The sequence below is a fragment of the Engystomops pustulosus genome, chromosome 7 (genome assembly GCF_040894005.1).
Source record: "Engystomops pustulosus chromosome 7, aEngPut4.maternal, whole genome shotgun sequence".
NCBI lineage: Eukaryota > Metazoa > Chordata > Amphibia > Anura > Leptodactylidae > Engystomops > Engystomops pustulosus.
Genome location: NC_092417.1, coordinates 70590427 through 70609906, shown reverse-complemented (window position 1 = coordinate 70609906; position 19480 = coordinate 70590427). Strand labels below are relative to the sequence as shown.

At 40.8% G+C, this 19480-nt stretch overlaps 1 protein-coding gene and 1 long non-coding RNA gene across 4 annotated transcripts in view; one reads left to right on the top strand and one right to left on the bottom strand.

Moving 5' to 3' along the window:
- The window catches only part of RPS6KA5 (ribosomal protein S6 kinase A5), a 73287-nt gene that overhangs the window by 18368 nt on the left and 35439 nt on the right, over positions 1-19480 (bottom strand). For all 3 annotated transcript variants that reach the window (XM_072116676.1, XM_072116674.1, XM_072116675.1), the window contains 5 exons: positions 14422-14537; positions 10269-10376; positions 8145-8228; positions 6948-7051; positions 3710-3860 (listed from right to left, as the gene is read on the bottom strand). In XM_072116676.1, the coding sequence (XP_071972777.1) occupies positions 3710-3860; positions 6948-7051; positions 8145-8228; positions 10269-10376; positions 14422-14537 (563 nt within the window). The remainder of the gene's footprint in view (positions 1-3709; positions 3861-6947; positions 7052-8144; positions 8229-10268; positions 10377-14421; positions 14538-19480) is intronic.
- LOC140070315 (uncharacterized) overlaps positions 1-19480 on the top strand; it is a 65326-nt gene that overhangs the window by 25836 nt on the left and 20010 nt on the right. The gene's annotated exons all lie outside the window — the stretch shown is intronic.

The following is a 19480-nucleotide window of genomic DNA, read 5'->3' as shown; positions in this document are numbered from 1 at the left end:
ATGATAGATTTTTCCCCACATTTGGGTTTTATTTGGCAAATTTAGTAAAACATAAGCAAAAAAATTCAAGTATGGTTCAACAATAGGGGATACCAACCTCAAAATGGTAACACTGGAAAAAGCATCTCATCCCACAAAAAAAAAAATGCCATCACATGGCCCCAATAACAAAAAAGCTAAAATTATATAAAACTTACAAAAAAGGGCCAACGAGCCCCCCCCAGCACCTCGCTGTGCGCCCATTAAACAAGTAAAGCGGGTCTCTGTACTTGGGAGAAATGTCATAACAAACTTTAAGATGGGTTTTCTTTTTTTTTTTTTCTTTTGAAAATGTGTACATTTTAGGGCTAAATAAACATATAACCGACAAAATCGGACCATTCTAAATTTCACCTCCATTCTGATTCAATTACTATGACGATCTCAAGGGGTTAACAATCTTACTAAAAACTATTTCTGATAGTTTGAGGGGGGCAGGTTTGAAAATCGGTTGATTACGTAGGGTGGTTTTAATGCTAAAGATTTAAAATTTCATTCAAAACAGTATTTTTCCTCAAAATAGTCAATTCTGAAAAAAGCGGAAAATCGATATTCCATTTCTAAGCCGCGCAACATCAAAATAAATCATCTAGACATTTAAAAAATTATTATGTTATTCAGCGAGTTATTTAGGAGGTAAATCTATCTGTCTGAAATCACAATGATTTCAAATTTCTCAAATGCCAATTTTTTTTTTTAATTCATAATTTTTTCAGCCATCAGCCAACATTTACCACTAAAATGAAGTACAACATGTGAGGAAAAAAAACAAACAAACAATCTCATAATCGCTTTGACAGTGACAGTGTTCAAAAGTTAGAACCAGATAAAACAACACATTTCAGAATACAAAAAATGGGGCTGAGCCTTAGGCTATAAAATGGCTGCATCCTTAAAGGGGTTAAGGACCTCCAAACTCCTCCCTTCCTGTATTATTTTTTCGATGAATATTTGGAAATGGGACTACTTATTAATTTGAAAGAATTACAAGTGTCATCAGGAAAACATATTTTATACATAGACTAACATCTAAAACCACAAAAAATGCTCCCTTGTCATGTTTTTAACCCCTTCACGCTCCGTGAAGGATATATCCGCCATGGAGCTATGAAGGGTGCTCTCGGTCTGAGCCCTCTTCATACAGAGATGGGCTTTGCTGCATATTGCAGCAAAAACCCATCTCTAACACTCGCGGTCGGTGCTTCCACCGATCGCAGGTGTTAACCTGTTGTTTGCTGGCCGGCAAAGTCGCCGGCGGCACTTAAAATGTGTAGCACATGGGCGCCGTCTTGCCTTCGATCGTCGCTTCCCCGAACATCATCGGGGGGTGGCGATCGGTTGCCTTGGTAGCCTCGGGTCTTGGTCAGAGCCGAGGCTGCATGTTTTCCGATGATTCGTTACAATGAGCCAGTGGCTAATTGTAATGAATTAGTGCAAAAATGCCATATACTGCAATACACTGGTATTGCAGTATATGGTAGGAACGATCGGACCATCTAGGGTTAATGTACCCTAGAGGGTCTACGAAATAGTGAAAAAAAAAAAACAAGTTTAAAAAATAGTTAAAAAGTTTGTAAAAAAATTTATAAAATATTCAAATCACCCCCCTTTCCCTAGAACTGATATAAAACATAATAAACAGTAAAAATCACGGACACATTAGGTATCGCTGCATCCCAAAACGCCCGATCTATCAAAATATAAAGTGCTAAAACCGACGTTGTGACGGGAAATGGCGCCCAAATGTCCGAAATGCGACTTTTACACCTTTTTACATGACATAAAAATGTAATTAAAAAATTATCAAAATGTCGCACAGACCTCAAAATGGTAGCAATGAAAATGTCGACTCATTTAGCAAAAAATGACACATCACACATCTCCGTGCGCCAAAGTATGAAAAAGTTATTAGCGTCAGAAGATGGCAAATTTTTTTTTTCTTTTTTGTACACGTTAGTTTAATTTTTGAAAATGTATTAAAACACAATAAAACCTGTATAAATGTGGTATCCCCGCGATCGCACCGAAACAAAGAATAAAGTAGCGGTTATTTGGAGCGCAGAGTGAAAGTCGTAAAAACTGACCCCACAAGAACATGATGCGTTTTTTTTTTCAATTTTTCCACATTTGGAATTTTTTTCCGCCTTCCCACTACATGGCATGGAATAGTAAATAACATCACGGGAAAGTAAAATTTGTTACACACAAAATAAGCCCTCACAAAGCTCTGTACACGGAAAAATGAAAAAGTTATGGATTTTTGAAAATGGAGAGTGAGAAATGAGTTAAAATACCCTGCGTCTTTAAGGGGTTAATGGAGGTGCCAATATTCTGAATACTTTGCTCTATGTAAACAACTTGGCGTATCTACCATTCTCCGCCATTCTACAGTGTCAAAACAACTAACAAACAGATTGGGGCAGATTTACTAACACGGTCCTGTCGCGATCCAGCGGTGCGTTCTCAGTCGAGGATTCGGCAATTCACTAAGGTGTCGCTGTTGCGCTGAAGTCCGCCGGAGTCCACCATCCGTTGCTGGGTGCAGGTAAGCACCCATTTTTTAAAATATGGCGGTATTTCCGAATCCGTTGGGTTTTCCTACGGCCACGCCCCCCGATTTCCATTGTGTGCATGTCGGCGCCGATGCGCCACAATCCAATCGGGTGCGCCAAAAACCCGGTGCAATTCGGCGCAAAGCGGTAATTTTCGGGAAACACGACGACAAATAAATGACCCCCATTGTCTTTTAATTACCTATACAGTCAGTCCCCTACTTAAGGACACCCAACTTACAGACGACCCCCTAGTTAAAGACGGGGCCCTGTGACCTATTGTGAAGCTCACTAGATGCTTTACTTTACTCTCTTGCTGCAATGTTTAGCTGTAAAGTGTCTGGAATGAAGCTTTATAGATAATTCTTGGTCCTATTACAGCAAAAATTTTTGAAACTCCAATAGTTACTGGGGCAAAAAAGGAATTTTGTCTGGAACTACAATTATAAAATATATAGTTCCGACTTACATACAAATTCAACTTAAGTACAAAACTAGGGAACCTATTTTGTACGTAACCTGGGGACTGCCTGTACTAGTATTCCATGTAGACATGTGACTGGAGAGGGGCAGGTTCAGGCTCAGGTTTAGCTGCGTGCCCCAAACATATTGTCGGATTGGCTGCCAAATAGCCAACCTGGCAAAATTGATGCCCCTAACAGTTTGGCATGGCTATGGATATTATTGGTCAGGCGTGTCAATTTGGCGGATTGACTGTTCACCCGCCAATACTGCAATTTGTCCAGGTCACGCAACTAAACCCGAACCTGAATATTGGGTCTTCTCATCTCTAAATATGACCTTTCTGGCAGCTTGTAGTGTGTATATAGAAATAGAGCAAATAATAATAATAATAATAATAATAAAAAAGCTAAGAAAAGGAAAATGCAGAAGCAGCTTCTCTATATCTAAGAATGTGAAGACTGGGAAAGCAGAGCAGAAGAGAGGATCCTTCTGATCAGTTCAGGATCTGTGAATAGCAGGTGTATGGGCAAACATACCAGGGAAAAGCCTGTATACATAACGCAAGGCGAGAAATAATGTGAATTCACCTCGCACAAAATGAATAAAGCCGTCTATTTTTCAGATCCATAGCTAATATAATAAACATTACTTACCTGGAAAAATGGATGTTTCTTTATTTCATCGGAGCCAGATGGACCACAACCAAGCCGCTTTTTAGGATCTTTCATTAACAAACCTCTAATAAGATCTTTCACCATCTCGCTCATTTCTTGAGGGTAGGGTGGGTCACTCCTTAATATTCTCCTGCACATAAAAAAGTGACATCTGTATTTATGCCTCAGAGCACTAAAAGGAAGCAATATGATTGTTCTAATGGAATTTTTCTTTATGTATTTCACTTTTTACTTTTTGTCTTTCTTTCCAATGAAAGACTGAAAAAAAAAAGCAGCACAAATTATTTCAGATAGGAGTATGTCATATATACAGAGACAGCAACCATGTTCATATATAGGGGGGTGATATTTTACCGAATGGAAAAGCTGGGTTGGAGCCAGTACATAGCAAGACAGAAAAAGAGGGAAATCCAGCATACGGCCAACATTTATTTCTTCTGTGGTTGTTAAAATACATTTTATGGAAAAACAATCAAAACAGGAGGTGCATCGCTGAAAAGCTTACACTTTTTGAAAATTGCAAAGCTATGACTAAGAGCATCGATGCTCGAAACACGCAACATTTTCTGTAAGGCGCATGTGTTGTATTGTTTTTAACAGACATCTACAGAATTTGGAGACGTATGCTGTCTGCATATTAGAAAATTGTTTTCTAAAGTGCTTCGAAATATGATGGCGCTATATAAATAAAGATTATTATTATTAAATTATATGACTTTTTTGGTAAATGTTGATAAATTACAGTAGGGGAAATAAGAATTTGATCCCAGGCCGATTCTGCAAGTTTTCACTACCTACTAAGAATGGAGAGGTCTGTAATTTTTATTGTGGGTACACTTCAACAATGAGACACAGAATCTAAAAAAAAAATCCAGAAAATCTTACTGTAGGAATTTTAAATAATTAGCATTTTATTGCATGAAATAAGTAATTAACCCCCTACCAACGAGCAAGAAGTTCGTCTCTCTCCGTGCTGTTAGTTTTTCTTTAACCCTAAATGACTTGGCCATTTTGCACCATGGCCCATTTTTCCAATCTGACATGTGTCACTAAACTTTGGAACACTTAAACATATCCAGGTGATTTTTAGGTCGTTTTCTTGTGACACACTGCAATTTATGTTAGTTGAAAAATTTGGATGATATGACAATATGTCAAAAGTGGAAAATATATGCAAAACATAACACCAAAATAACTTAATAACTAACATTTCCTGAAGGTCTGCTTTATGTTGACATGTTCTTTTATGCGTCCTTTCATTTTTATAGAATGTTATCAGGTTTTTACTTTTGACTTTGTTTTTTACTTTTTTTCACATTTTTTATAAAAAACCGCAAAATCATACTTTTGAGGGAAAGGCTCAGCTTTCAAGTCACTGTAAAAGGCCTAAATAATAGTAAAACCCCATTAATTAACCCATATTAGAAACTACAGGCAGGTGCAGGACAAGTGATGTGGACATGTGACCAGCGGCCATCTTCTGTCCTGTGTCTTCTCCGCACGGAGGAAATTAACGGACTGATTAACCCCTTGATGCTCCTGCGCTGTAGCTGTATGGCGCCGAGGTGCTGGGGGGTGTATAAAGAGGGCTCGCCGCGTCCCAAAATGTCCGATCTATCAAAATATAAAAACGGTCATTGCCGGTGGTGAACCACATAAAGGAAAACAGCTCCCAAATGTCCAAAACGCGACTTTTACACCATTTTACCTCACATAAAAAAAAGGAATAAATAGTACCCAAAATGTTGCACAGACCTCAAAATGGTAGCAATGAAAACGTTGGCTCATTTTGCAAAAAATGACACATCACACAGCTCCATACACCAAAGTATGAAAAAGTTATTAGCGCCAGAAGATGGCAAATAGTTTTTTTTTTCTTTTTCATACACAATCATTTAACGTTTGAAAATTTGGTATCACCATGATTGTAACGAACCAAAGAATAAAGCAGAGGTGTTATTTGGAGCGCACGGTGAAAGTCGTAAAAACTGAACCAACAAGAACGCGACGTGAACGTGATTTTTTCCCACTTTTTCCAAGTTGTGAAATTTTTTACAGCTTTCCAGTACACGGCATGGAATAATAAGGAATGTGATGGAGAAGTAAAATTTGTTACCCGCCAAATAAGCCCTCACACAGCTCTGTACATAGAAAAATGAAAAAGTTATGGATTTTTGAAGGTGGAGAGCGAGAAATGAGCGAAAAAACCCTGCGTCCTTAAGCGGTTAAAGGGCCAGTAGCATTTTAATTCCTTATTATAGTGTATGTCCACAGCATTTTTCTGCTAAGGGGAGCAAAATTTTAAATAACTCCCTTAGCAGTATGAATTATGGTAATCCCTGGAAAACCCCTTTAAATTGAATTTGTATTGTCATAAGAAGCAGGATTAACAATAAAGCTTAATTGCAGACACTGTTATAGCTGATCATTGTAGCCTAGGGCTAAAGTACAGTAAATTACCAATATCGCGAGATCCGTTTGTAACTAGCGGTCATCAGTAAGTCGGGTGTTCTAAGTACACCCCTCAGTGTATGCAAAACAACTTTTATGAAGTTTGCTAACCCTTTAAGTGTTTTACTGGCTGTTAAAACAAAATGGAGATTCAATTTTGAAATTGTCTTTTTTTGGCTAAATGAATGTATTTTTCACAGGACAAAATACCAAAAAGCTCCAGAAAGTTTGATACCCAATTTCTCCCGGTTATGCCAATGCCATAACATTGAAGGGAGACTAGATGCCTATATACTGGGGGGGGGGGGGGGGGTGTCAGTCAGGCTATACACTGGGGGAGGGCAGGCTATATACTGCAGGGGCTGGCAGGCTGTAAAATGGGGGGGGGGGGTAGGGGCTGCTGGCTATATACAGGCTGTGGGCAGTGCATTTGCCACCCTTGGCTTATACTCGAGTCAATAGGTTTTCCTAGTTTGTGTTAAAATTAGGTACCTTGGCTTATACTTGGGTCGGCTTATACTCAAGTATATACGGAAATTATTTTTTTTTTAAAAATCAGACAATGTGGTTTTCTGGATTTGTTTACATTCGGTCTCTGACAGTTGAGGTCTACCTACAATGAAAATGACAGATCTCTCCATTCTCTGTAGGTGGGAAAACTTGCAAAATCGGCCTGGGATGGAATACCTATTTCCCCCAATGTATTTACTGAAAGTGGACAATCCCTTTAACGAAGATCGAACATCCAAGTGACAGCAGAACATACTTAGAGATTTCAGCTTGTGAATTTTTCTCTCCATCTACAGTGAATGGGGAAGCTCCTGTTAGCAGTTCATACATTAAGACCCCCAAACTCCACCAGTCGACAGCCTGCAATAGAACAATTAGATTTTTTTTTTTATATAAATTCTGCATAATAAATAACTGGCATAATTAATATACCCAAGAATACAGCCTATCCATTCACTAGAGAGCAGCAGTGACATCACTGAGAATATAGCCTATCCATCACTAGAGAGCAGCAGTGACATCACTGAGAATACAGCCTATCCATCACTAGAGAGCAGCAGTGACATCACTGAGAATACAGCCTATCCATCACTAGAGAGCAGCAGTGACATCACTGAGAATACAGCCTATCCATCACTAGAGAGCAGCAGTGACATCACTGAGAATACAGCCTATCCATCACTAGAGAGCAGCAGTGACATCACTGAGATTACAGCCTATCCATCACTAGAGAGCAGCAGTGACATCACTGAGAATACAGCCTATCCATCACTAGAGAGCAGCAGTGACATCACTGAGAATACATCCTATCCATCACTAGAGAGCAGCAGTGACATCACTGAGAATACAGCCTATCCATCACTAGAGAGCAGCAGTGACATCACTGAGAATACAGCCTATCCATCACTAGAGAGCAGCAGTGACATCACTCAGAATACAGCCTATCCATCACTAGAGAGCAGCAGTGACATCACTGAGAATACAACCTATCCATCACTAGAGAGCAGCAGTGACATCACTGAGAATACAGCCTATCCATCACTAGAGAGCAGCAGTGACATCACTGAGAATACAGCCTATCCATCACTAGAGAGCAGCAGTGACATCACTGAGAATACAGCCTATCCATCACTAGAGAGCAGCAGTGACATCACTGAGAATACAGCCTATCCATCACTAGAGAGCAGCAGTGACATCACTCAGAATACATCCTATCCATCACTAGAGAGCAGCAGTGACATCACTGAGAATACAGCCTATCCATCACTAGAGAGCAGCAGTGACATCACTGAGAATACAGCCTATCCATCACTAGAGTGCAGCAGTGACATCACTCAGAATACAGCCTATCCATTCACTAGAGAGCAGTAGTGACATCTGAGCCTACATACCACGTATCCATTCACCTATCCATACAAGATATCAAAATACAAAAATATAAATAAGTCAATACCTTGTCATGTCCAGAATCCCCACCTCTGACGATCTCTGGTGCCATATATTCAATGGTCCCACAAAATGAGTAGGCTCGTTCATTCTAAAAGTAAAGAAATGGTTAATTTGATCTAAAATAAAAGAGACAGGAACACAGAGAATGTTTATCAGTTTGTGCCCACATGGGTTTAATAGACTACCTGCATTGCATTCAGTTACTGGTTATGCATCGCTGTATGAGGGCAAGAAAGGATGGCATAGATTAATTCACACCTTAAATAACGCACAATGAGGCATCTCAGACTGCCAAGTTTACATTGCCTTACATCACACAATATTCTATCCATTATTTTTAGGGCATTCAAAGAATCAGATGTAGCTGGCATTGAGGAGAAAGCACTGAACCTTCATGTGTCTGATCTGTTATCTGATTTATTTCTATTTGCTTTTACAAAGTTATCATCCACTGGCACAATCCAGATTATGATTTAGAGGATCAAATGAGCTCAATAGCATTGTATTTGTATCAATCCATCATCTGCTTGCAGTAATGTACTGAAAAAATCATCTCAGAAAGTGACACAAGAGGAAACTCACTTAAAAGGAAAAAAAAAAAAAACACATACAGGACCGTTTTGATGTCTTTATACATGTTTAAGTGATGCTTCTATCCATGGGATTATTAATGATGCCATCTGTTGCTAAAGATCCAGTCGGACCTACCCCGCTTCCTAATTGATGCTGATAATGCTAGACTGGCCCCCCTCCAGAATAAGGTAGGAGGAAATGAGGGAGTTGAAAGACACAAAACCAACATCTATCTTTCACTTCCTCATTCCGCCTCCTTTAGGAAATCTCTTCAGGAAATCACACAGTCTTCTCTCTCAACGGCCTAATTCCCCCTCCCTCAAGAATTCTCTTCAGCAAATCACAGAGCCAACATCTCTCTATGCTCCCTCATTCCCTCCTCCTCCATTCCAGAGGGGTGCTAGTTTAGCAATTAGGAGGCGGGCTAGTTTCACTGTATGCTGTATATCATAGATAAAGCCATCAGTGAAACATGTATAAAGACATCTAAAAAGTACTGTGTGGTGGGTTCCCTGTAAAATGAGAAGATCATTTCATATTCCAGAGTCTAACCGTGTTATATCATCATAGGTGCTTCCAGAAAGTCCCTGCATCTTACACCCCATAATGCCCAGGCCTTGGTCGCTTTCATAGTATGCACAGAAAGATAAAATACATAAATAAGCTGCATTCCAATCCTGCTCCTCTTATATTACAATAATTACTCTGCATGGCTTTTTTGAGGACTGGGGAAGGTTATGAAAATATATAGAGAATTGGTAGGCAGGTCCATGAAAATGAATGAATGCTTAGGTTGATATTGTGTTTTTGGACTTTGAAAAGGCATTTGATAAGATCTATTGGTTTGGAAGGAATTGTTGAAATTGGATTGAAAACTGCCTGAAGTACAAGATTCAGAGAGTGGTCAATGATTCCTACTGAGAATGGTCACCAGTTATGAGTGGTGCACCCCAGGCTTCTATGCTCGGCCCACTACTATTTAACTTATTTATGAATAATATAGAGGTCAAAATAGCACTATGTCTATTTTTGCAAGTGACACCAAGCTGTGTGGTGTAATACAGTCTGTGGAGGATGTTCATAGGCTGCAGGGTGACTTGGAGTGTGTGGTCATCAACTTGGCAAATGAGGTTCAATGTGGATAAATGTAAGGTTATGCCCCTGGGGGCTAATAATTTACATACAAAATTTGTCCTTTGGGAGTAAATCTGGGAGAGGTCTTTGTTGAGAATAATCTGAGGGTACTAGTAGATCAAAAATTAAATAACTGCATGCAACAGTCTGCCTCCAAAGCCAGCAGAATCTTGCCATATATCAAAAGGGGTGTAGACTTTCAGGACAGGGATGTACTATTACCGATGTACAAGGCATTGGTTCGGCCTCACCTGGAATATGCCGTCCAGTTCTGGGCACCAGTCCATAAAAGGATGCCCTGGAGATGGAAGGAGTACAACGAAAACCCACAAAAGGGGTATGGAGGGTCTCAGTTATGATTTCCTTCCTTGGTTAAACTAGATAGACATACGTGTTCTACCCTTCTACCGATGTAACTTACCTCATCTGATAGAAACTCCTTACTAAGCCCAAAGTCTGTCAGGACCACGTGACCACTGGCGTCCAGAAGTATATTTTCAAGTTTGATATCCCGATAAATTATCCCCAGCTGCAAGAGAAGTTAAATTTGAGGAGGTTCTTGTTCCTGTGAAACAAGTGTTTATAGAAGAGGACTGAACAAGGATGAATGGGAGAAGCGGTGGATAAGTCAGGCATCCAGGACATAAACAGCAATAAATCCTTGAAATGCAATGTATCTAAAACATGGACGTGGAGAGAAACAAGGAATGCAGAATTTCAGTTCTAAAAAGAATGCACACTACATTGGGCACTATCTCCTGTCTTGATAGATTGCAAAAAAAAATGGGTTTCTGTTCACTGACATCTAGCAGAAAATCATGTGGGGCTTTCATCTTCAAAATCTTCTTTTGTCTCAAGTTAAGACTATCTTACTTTTAGGCCTCATGCATATGTATTCATCCCTCCATCCTACGGGCCGCAAACAACGGCAAACGTTCTAACAGCAAGTCTACGACTTTCAAAAGGAAGTCCTCTTTAATGTGAGTCCGCTCAAAAAATACCATATTTATATACTTTTGTTATGTCTTATACATTTTTTAAAAGGTATTACCTTTAAACAGTAAAATTTACATTGTAAAAAAAAAATAAAAATTGTCTTGCATTGTAACTGTATGTATGTAATTGTATGGAGATATGTTGGACGTCTGTCGATTAGCGCCAAGATGGCACTGTGAATAGATGCTATAGTTTAACAAACTAAACTGCAGCAGTATAACAAGTGAACAGGCAGCACAAATAGCGAATTAAACAGCTCCTGAGCCTTCTTCATACACCATGAACTGTACTGCTATGGCGCGTGTTGATAAAGGGGTTAATGTGTTATGCTTATATCACACAGATCTGCACCTTGCAGCTGCAAAACCAAAAAAGCCACTTTTTATCATTCCCGCAACGCCTTTCTCATCTCATTTCACATCTCTAGCAGTTTGCATTATTTAGGCTACATCTGACAAGTGCAAGGAAAAAAATACCAGGAGATAAGTTTTACTGACGAGAGGAAGGAGCCATAAGTCACATGCAGCCAGGACAGTACCCATTGCAAACTAATACGCTCATTATATTAAACTCACTGACGCGAGTACATCGATGTAAGAATTAATTTCGCCATTCTGCAGGCGGCTACAATCTGCCTTTTGTATATAACGATGTTAAAGGCTGCAGGAGAAAAAGATTTAAAGCTATCGAGCTACGCTTTAGTTTGGCATGCTCCAGGACTTCAGTAAGGACTTACTTTAAACAGTGCTGCTTTCTTTAAATATAAAAGGCTGTATGTTATTAGAACGCAAAATCTGATTTCCAGGACTCTTAAATAATTTTCCTATTCACACTCCCCTTCAGCAGATCCATTGCTATAAACCACTAAGTGTTGACCAGGAGCTCCTCATCATGTCTTCTCAGAATTCAGCTAGTAATGTCATGTAACCTGGGTGACATCATCTAAGGTCCTTAGCCTTCTAACCAGAGGTCGCACTAACATATTTCTAGAAGGGTAATAATACTCCTCTTACTATTTTTGAGGAGTATTTTTAGCCGGGAAGGAGTATGAAAATTTTCAGTAATACAAGTATATAACTCATAGCTGTATATAATGTTAATAGATGCTATTTATATAATCATGTGTCAGTATCTTCTGTGTTTAAATAGCAAATTGAGGCAGTTATAGTGATGTTACATCATGCATTGACCAAACTGGAGCTGATGCCACCAACCCCCCAACCACAGTCGCCGAAAACCTCCCACCACCAGACTGTGGCTAACGCACAATGTATCCCCCTCCACATGTGAACAGACTGTGGAAGCCGGCGCCGAGCCCCAGTGGCCAGACTGCAGCTAACACTGCAAATCCATGATAGTTGCTTTGTAAAATGCTTTTTTTAAAAAGAAATTTTGGTTTATTTTTTTTGGTGTCTGTGTTGGGGGGAGGCGTTTTCTTTTTTTTTAGGTTTTTTATTAATTGAATTTGCGTCTGTAATTTTTTGCGTGTTTTTACGGTTTATGCAGTCCTGTTTCACATACACCTCATGCCACCTCAGCACTCGCCAAACACGCAGTCCCACGTAACATATACCTCATGCCACCTCAGCACCAGACATGCAATCCCACGTAACATACACCTGCCACCTCAGCACCCGCCAGACACGCAGTCCCACGTAACATAAACCTCATGCCACCTCAGCACTCGCCAGACACGCAGTCCCACGTAACATATACCTCATGCCACCTCAGCACCAGACATGCAATCCCACGTAACATACACCTGCCACCTCAGCACCCGCCAGACACGCAGTCCCACGTAATATATACCTCATGCCACCTCAGCACCAGACATGCAGTCCCACGTAACACACACCTGCCACCTCAGCACCCGCCAGACACGCAGTCCTACGTAACATAAACCTCATGCCACCTCTGCACCAGACATGCAGTCCCACGTAACACACACCTGCCACCTCAGCACCCACCAGACAGGCAGTCCTACGTAACATAAACCTCATGCCACCTCAGCACCAGACATGCAGTCCCACGTAACACACACCTGCCACCTCAGCACCCGCCAGACACGCAGTCCTACTTAACATACACCTAATGCCACCTCAGCACCCACCAGATACGCAGTCCCACGTAACATATACCTCATGCCACCTCAGCACCAGACATGCAGTCCCACGTAACATACACCTGCCACCTCAGCACCCGCCAGACAAACAGTCCCACGTAACATAAACCTCATGCCACCTCAGCACCTGTCAGACATGCAGTCCTATGTAAAATACACCTCATGCCACCTCAGCAACTTCAAGACATGCAGTCCCATGTAACATACAGGTCTTCCCTGACCTTAACACACCCACTCCTGTCAAGCTCCCTCACCTCCATACACATGTATGCACACAGTACCTGTACACGCTCTACTTGCAGGCAGCCATTACAGCTCTACTTCCTGTGAGGAGACTCTGTAGTAAGGAGGCTCCGCACCCTCCCGTGACATCACGGCTTCTCGGGGCAGCTCCATTCTAGAGGCTACCAGCGCTGTAGTGTGTGCTGAGCAGTGCCGGCCCGCGCGCTGCCATTGTCATGTCCTGCACACCAATGCTGTGCGCTCCGGAACGCTCAGCCCACACACTACAGGGGATAATTGCCAAGCGTACTTTTACGCTTCGCAATTATTCTGGGGAGTAATGGCGCCTCATCATGCGTCTATGATGCTTGGTGAGGCGTTAATGCGATCTCTGCTTCTAACATTAGCAAACATGAAATTACAGCATGCCTCCATGGAGGCTGCTGTGATTTCATTTAATCAGATATATGCATGGGGTAGAGTTTTGTAATGTTAGGGGGCTAAAAGAACCTTAGATGATGTTACCCTGGTCACATAACATTACTTGCTGATGCTGAGAAGGCATGGGCAGGAGCTCCTGGAGTCAGCCCAAGGAAGCCAAGCTCCGTCTGAGTCTATGTAAATTTTGCTTTATGCAAGGCAAGGTTGGTTATTAAGTTGATTTTATTTGGATCGGAGGTTCCCTTTAAAAACTCTGAGGCTGCATTCACCCATTGTTGGTGCATCATACAAAATGCCTTACCAAATGCGTACTTTTTGAAAGTTCTGCATTGTTAATCATTAATATTAAGAGGGAAAACACCTGCAGCTAAGGGCTAGCTGCATGCATAATTTTTTTAGAACTCCCATTCACTGCACTTGGTCTGTGGGATCTGACCAGTGCACACGTTCCTGTTTTTTGTGTGCAGCTGGCCTAAGAAAGATGGGCAACCACAAATCTGAGAGCTGTTAAGGCAGTCAATTCTGTAATCAGTCACAGACAAAAGAAATTACTTTCAGTAAATTGGAATTATCCTTTAAGTGGTTGTATTTATGAGTTCTTGGCATAAGCGTCACAAAAAGAACACTGATAATATAAAAACAGTGGTTATAACCATGCTCCCTGGCAGCGCGCTCCTTCTCGTTGCCTATTTACAGCAATATTAACCACTAAACCCACTGTTCCTTACTGAGCCACCTACAGCAACCACAAGTGCTGTACTCTGCTCATACATGTAACATTTGCAAAACAAACCTTGTGCAGGTGCTCGAGGGCCAGTACAATCTCCCCAATATAGATTTGCACTTCACTCTCTGTGAATTTTTCCCGCTGGGATAAATGTGTAAACAGCTCCCCTCCATTAATGTAATCTAAAAGAGAGAACAACAAAACAAAGAGAATAATAGGAAGAGCACCAATATTCAAACCCTATTACTGTTGCATGAACTGATTACCAGGGTTATTGTAGGCAGTATAGTATTTATTATTTATGCAAGTACAATATAAAACACAATGCCAGATTAAAAAATAATAAAAAATACATCAAAAAATCCTTCCAAAAATTGCATAAAATATACAACAAAGAAAATTAAAAAAAATAAATAAATATAGGAAAAGCCTGTAAACCAACATACGTCTTCCACAAACTTCAGTAGGTGTATCTTCCATGGAGTGTCTCTTTAGCGAAATGTCTCTGTAGAGGAGTGTTCACACTGATTGTGCCTAAATGGCAGCGTTAGATGGAATTTGTATATCAGAGTATCTCCAAGTACTGTATGTAATCAGATATTTATCAGGATAGCAGCAATTTTGTTGGACCAGATAGCGACAATTGTTGAAAAAGCTGCGGTTGTTGCAATAGCAGCAATTGTGATAAAGTGTCTTTGCAGGTGAGAACTTAACTGGTACATGTGTAGAATGTTCTCATATGCAAGTAATACAAGATCTTTTGTTACTCACGAACTGTGCAGAATTGTGTGCAACTTCTCCTTCCACACTGGTCTTGTGTGTGTTCCCCTCGGTGTCCTATTTTCTTTACCACGCATGCGCGGACATTATTCTGCACTGTTGTGTGATTAGGTTTATTGTTTTGTTGAAAGGTGATCTCCTCCGTTCAGTCTGAGGTCCAAAGCTCTCAGAATCTGGTTATTAATTATATTAATATACATGAAACTTAGCTCCTAGTGTTCCTATTATAGTATTGTCATGCAGGGGAATGTATTGCACATTTTCTGCCGGGAAAGCTACCTCAAATTTATGCAGACTCACTTCTCACAAAAACTGCTCCAAAAAGAAAAAAACTGTCAGCCCTCCATTTATTTTAAGGTTAAAGTCAGGCTGTATTTTGGGAACTGCAAGACCATCATCTTCTTTTCAGAGTTATCAACTTTATTCTAAATTCCAAATTAATCTTTGTACGCACTGCTTGGACCAAAGAATCCCCAGTATCACTTCCACCCCACCATAATGCAGACCTACCACTGGGGTCATCAGGAGATTTAGAAACAGATGGTGTATATTTACTGCCGTGAACTTGGAGAGCATAAAGGTCATTTTATCTGGGTGTATTATAGAAGCAATCACAGACCCTAATTTTTTGGACAGTACATTTTCTCTGCATCTTCTCATCTGCAGTCAGACTCCAGACTCTGCTTTCTGGGTCCTTGGCCAAAGGCAAACTGACCTCTTTAGCTGCTGTCTGCAAACCCTTAAGTATGTGAGGCAATAAATAATCTCTACATATTTCAAATACCTCCATGAGAAGTCAGTCTGTCCCTTGGGACTTCTCATTTGCCATGTGTTGTGCAGAGATATTCAATTCCTCGATCAGTACAGGGGAAGATCTGTCTGAAATCTACCACTGACAGGTCTCACAAGGGTATTGACAAAGTGGACACAGAAGTAAACGCTTACCTGTAGTAGGCTTGCAAGATATCTACATTACCAGAGGAGTCTGAAACCAAGCTGGACATTAAAGGGGTATTCCAGGAATCAGTATAATTCATATACAAATGGGTCCTTACAATATAAGCTAATATGTAATTAGTTGTTATTTACAATGTTGCTCCCCTTAGCAGAAAAATGCTGGTGACATAGACTGTAATGAAGAATTAAAATGTTACTGGCCCTTTAATCAGTCCGTTAATTTCCTCCAATGGATAGAAGATGGCTGCTGGTCACATGTCCACATCACATGTCCTGCACATGCCTGGGCAGGTCATGTGATCACCCCTATGTTTGGCTGTAGTCGGTTGATTGCAGTGCATTCAGCATGGCCGTTGTTTTGGTGATGGCAGTCACACATCATTACTATGGTAACAGAGCAAGAAAGTCTGTTCCATCATCACTGGGAGCATAAGAGGGAGGAAGAGTTACTGAAAACTAAAGGATCTTGGGACTTGTAGTTTCCAGTGGCGGCCATCTTGGTGATAACTTTAGAGAGGCCATAAAATTTTGTGATTCATAAAATCAAACTATTTAAGCTCCATTTTGTGACTAATGACATTGAGTTTTGTTACATTCATTTATTTATAGCATCATCAGACGTTCAAATTCCCAGAATACCCCTTTAAGTCCTAGAGACCAGCAGCTGTGCCCCTCTGAGACCTGGCTAGTATTGTTAATAGGTGTAATGTGTGTTCCCCTTTGTAGTTGTACCTCCTGCTAGTGGTTAGAGGGGATGTCCGAGTTTAAACAGAGGCTCTACCGGGAGAGTGCTGTTCACATGATGCCACAGTAAAGCATAGCAGAAGGACTATTCGTAGATCCAATAAAAAATAAAGATGAATTTATTATTCTCTTTATGCAAAGACCAATGAGGGATTCTTTACTGTGGATTACCTTTGGGCCTTGGCAATAGGGGCCCAACATCTGCTGGAACCCAACTTTTTCTTATAATAGACTCTATAAGACCCTTATAATAGACCCCAAGACATGATACTGATAGACGGTTTAAAAACTTTTGCATAGAACACATGAATGGAAGATGAACGCTATTTATTGTTAGTAAATGCTGTATTACTTTACAGTTTTTTCTGAGCTGCTAAGTGAAGACCAGCTTCTGCTCCACAATGCTCATGGATCGACAGCAAAGTCATATTTTCTAATCATTAAACATCAATTATTGCATAGAACAACACAGACAACTAGTACTGAGAATAAAAGGCTTAAATATTTTTTTATGCTTGCCAGTAAAATCTCGGGGAGCCAACAAAATGCGCCACCTAAATTGGTTTAAACCCTAAAGAGGGAGCTGGATTTCAGTTGCTTCCCCTTAGAAAGATTCCTGATATAGGTGATGACTGGCTTAGGGCTGAGAGACTCGAATGGGAAGTAGCAGGGTCACGCAAAATGTTGTCCAATACTAGTCAAGGTCTGAGATGAGCAGAGTTCTAACAGGGCCATGCCATAGGTCAGGGCAGGCTGCAAAGTTTGCAATCAAAGAAAAGGTAAGGTAAGGTAAAGAGCTAACTGAGGAAGTCAGGATGACAGTCAGGAACATGGTATACCCTTACAGCATCAGAAATGCCACATATATACTTATATGTGGTGGTAGGAGCATTTAATTTACTGATTGTTCTTCCAATAAGAATCTGCCTGTGTAAGGTGGAAAGTTTAGCCATGAAAGGTCGCATACAAGCCTTAACCCCTTCCCGACATTTGACGTAATAGTACTGCATCGCGGGAGGTGCGTTCCCGCAAAATGCAGTATTATTACGTCAAGCTTCTGGCCCCGGCTCCTGAACGGAGCCGGGGCCAGAAGCTGCGGGTGTCGGCTATATGTTATAGCTGACACCTGCCTCTAACACCCGCGATCGGAGATTTCTCCGATCGCGGGTGTTAACCCCTAACACGCCGCGGTCGCGCTGACCGCGGCGTGTCAGAGGCATTTAAAGTTGTTTAAATCCGAATCGGACCCCCCCGCGGCGCTTACCGGGGGGGTCCGCTCCTCCGATCGCAGCCCCGGGACTGCCGGTGCCCGGGGCTGCGCGATCCTCTTCTCGGTGCCGGGTCCGTGCCTCCTGGCAGGACCCGGCTGTAAGACACTGGGCATGCGCAGCATGCTCAGTGTCTTACATTACACAGTGCAATACATCTGTATTGCACTGTGTAACCTGTAAAAAAGCTTGAACAAGTGATCAGAAGATCACTTGTTCAAGCTTAGATGTCATTTACTGTAAAAAAAGGAAAAATAAATAAATAAAGGTTTTTTACAGTAAAAATAAATAATAAAAGAAAGTGAAAGTCCCCCCAAACATCACATTTCCCTTTACACAAGTAATAAAGTATAAAAAACACTAAATCACGAAAAAACCCCACTTATTTGGTATCGCCGCGTCCGTAACAATCTGTACAATAAATTCTAATCATAATTGGACCCGCTCGGTGAACGTGGTAAAAAAAAAAAACCAAAAACTTGCCAAAAATTAAAACTTTTTATCAAATTGCTTTACAAAAAATGTTCTAAAAATTGATCCGAAAAAGTTACAAGCACCAAAATGATACCGATAAAAAGAGCAACTTGTCACGCAAAAAATAAGCTTACAACCAGCTCCGTAAACCAAAAAATACTATAATTATGCCACTATAAAAATGGCAATACTAAAACAAATGCAATTTTTTCTATTCTAGTTTTCCTTCAATAAAATTGGACAAATATAAATAAAACTATATAAATGAGGTATCACCGTAATCGTAGTGATCCGTAGAATAAAGATAATATATTATTGTTATGCTACAGTGAACAACCCCCCAAAAAAATGCTAAAAATCCAAAACAAGAATTGATGATTTTATTTTCCTCCACACGTAAAAAGTTAATAAAATTTCTTCAATAAGCTAAAAACCCACTAAAATTAAGGTTTTTTTTACAGTGCATCTCGTCTCGCAAAAAATAAGCCCTTATTTGTCTAAATTGCTTAAAAAAATAAATAAAGATTGTATAGCCTATTCCCAACGAGCGTTGTTATAGAACGGTGCGGCGGGTAGTGACTTTCCAACACCGGTCAGGGTAAGACGGCGGCTGTTCACTGATCGGGGTAAGACGGCGGCTGTTCCTGACAGCCATCCATCCTGCCCCATGGACCAGAAGGGTTACGTCCCCCCCACACACCCCCAGTTTATTATCGCTGCTATTGGCTCATCAATTCAGACGAGCCGATAGCAGTGAATTTACTTATGACGTCAGTAATACCGGTCACCATGTCTATAGACACGGTGATCGGGGCAGGGTGGCGGCTGTTCCTGACAGCCACCAATTTTGCCTTGCGGTCCAGAGGGGTTTTGTTGCCCCCCTCTGTCCATGTTTGTCGCTA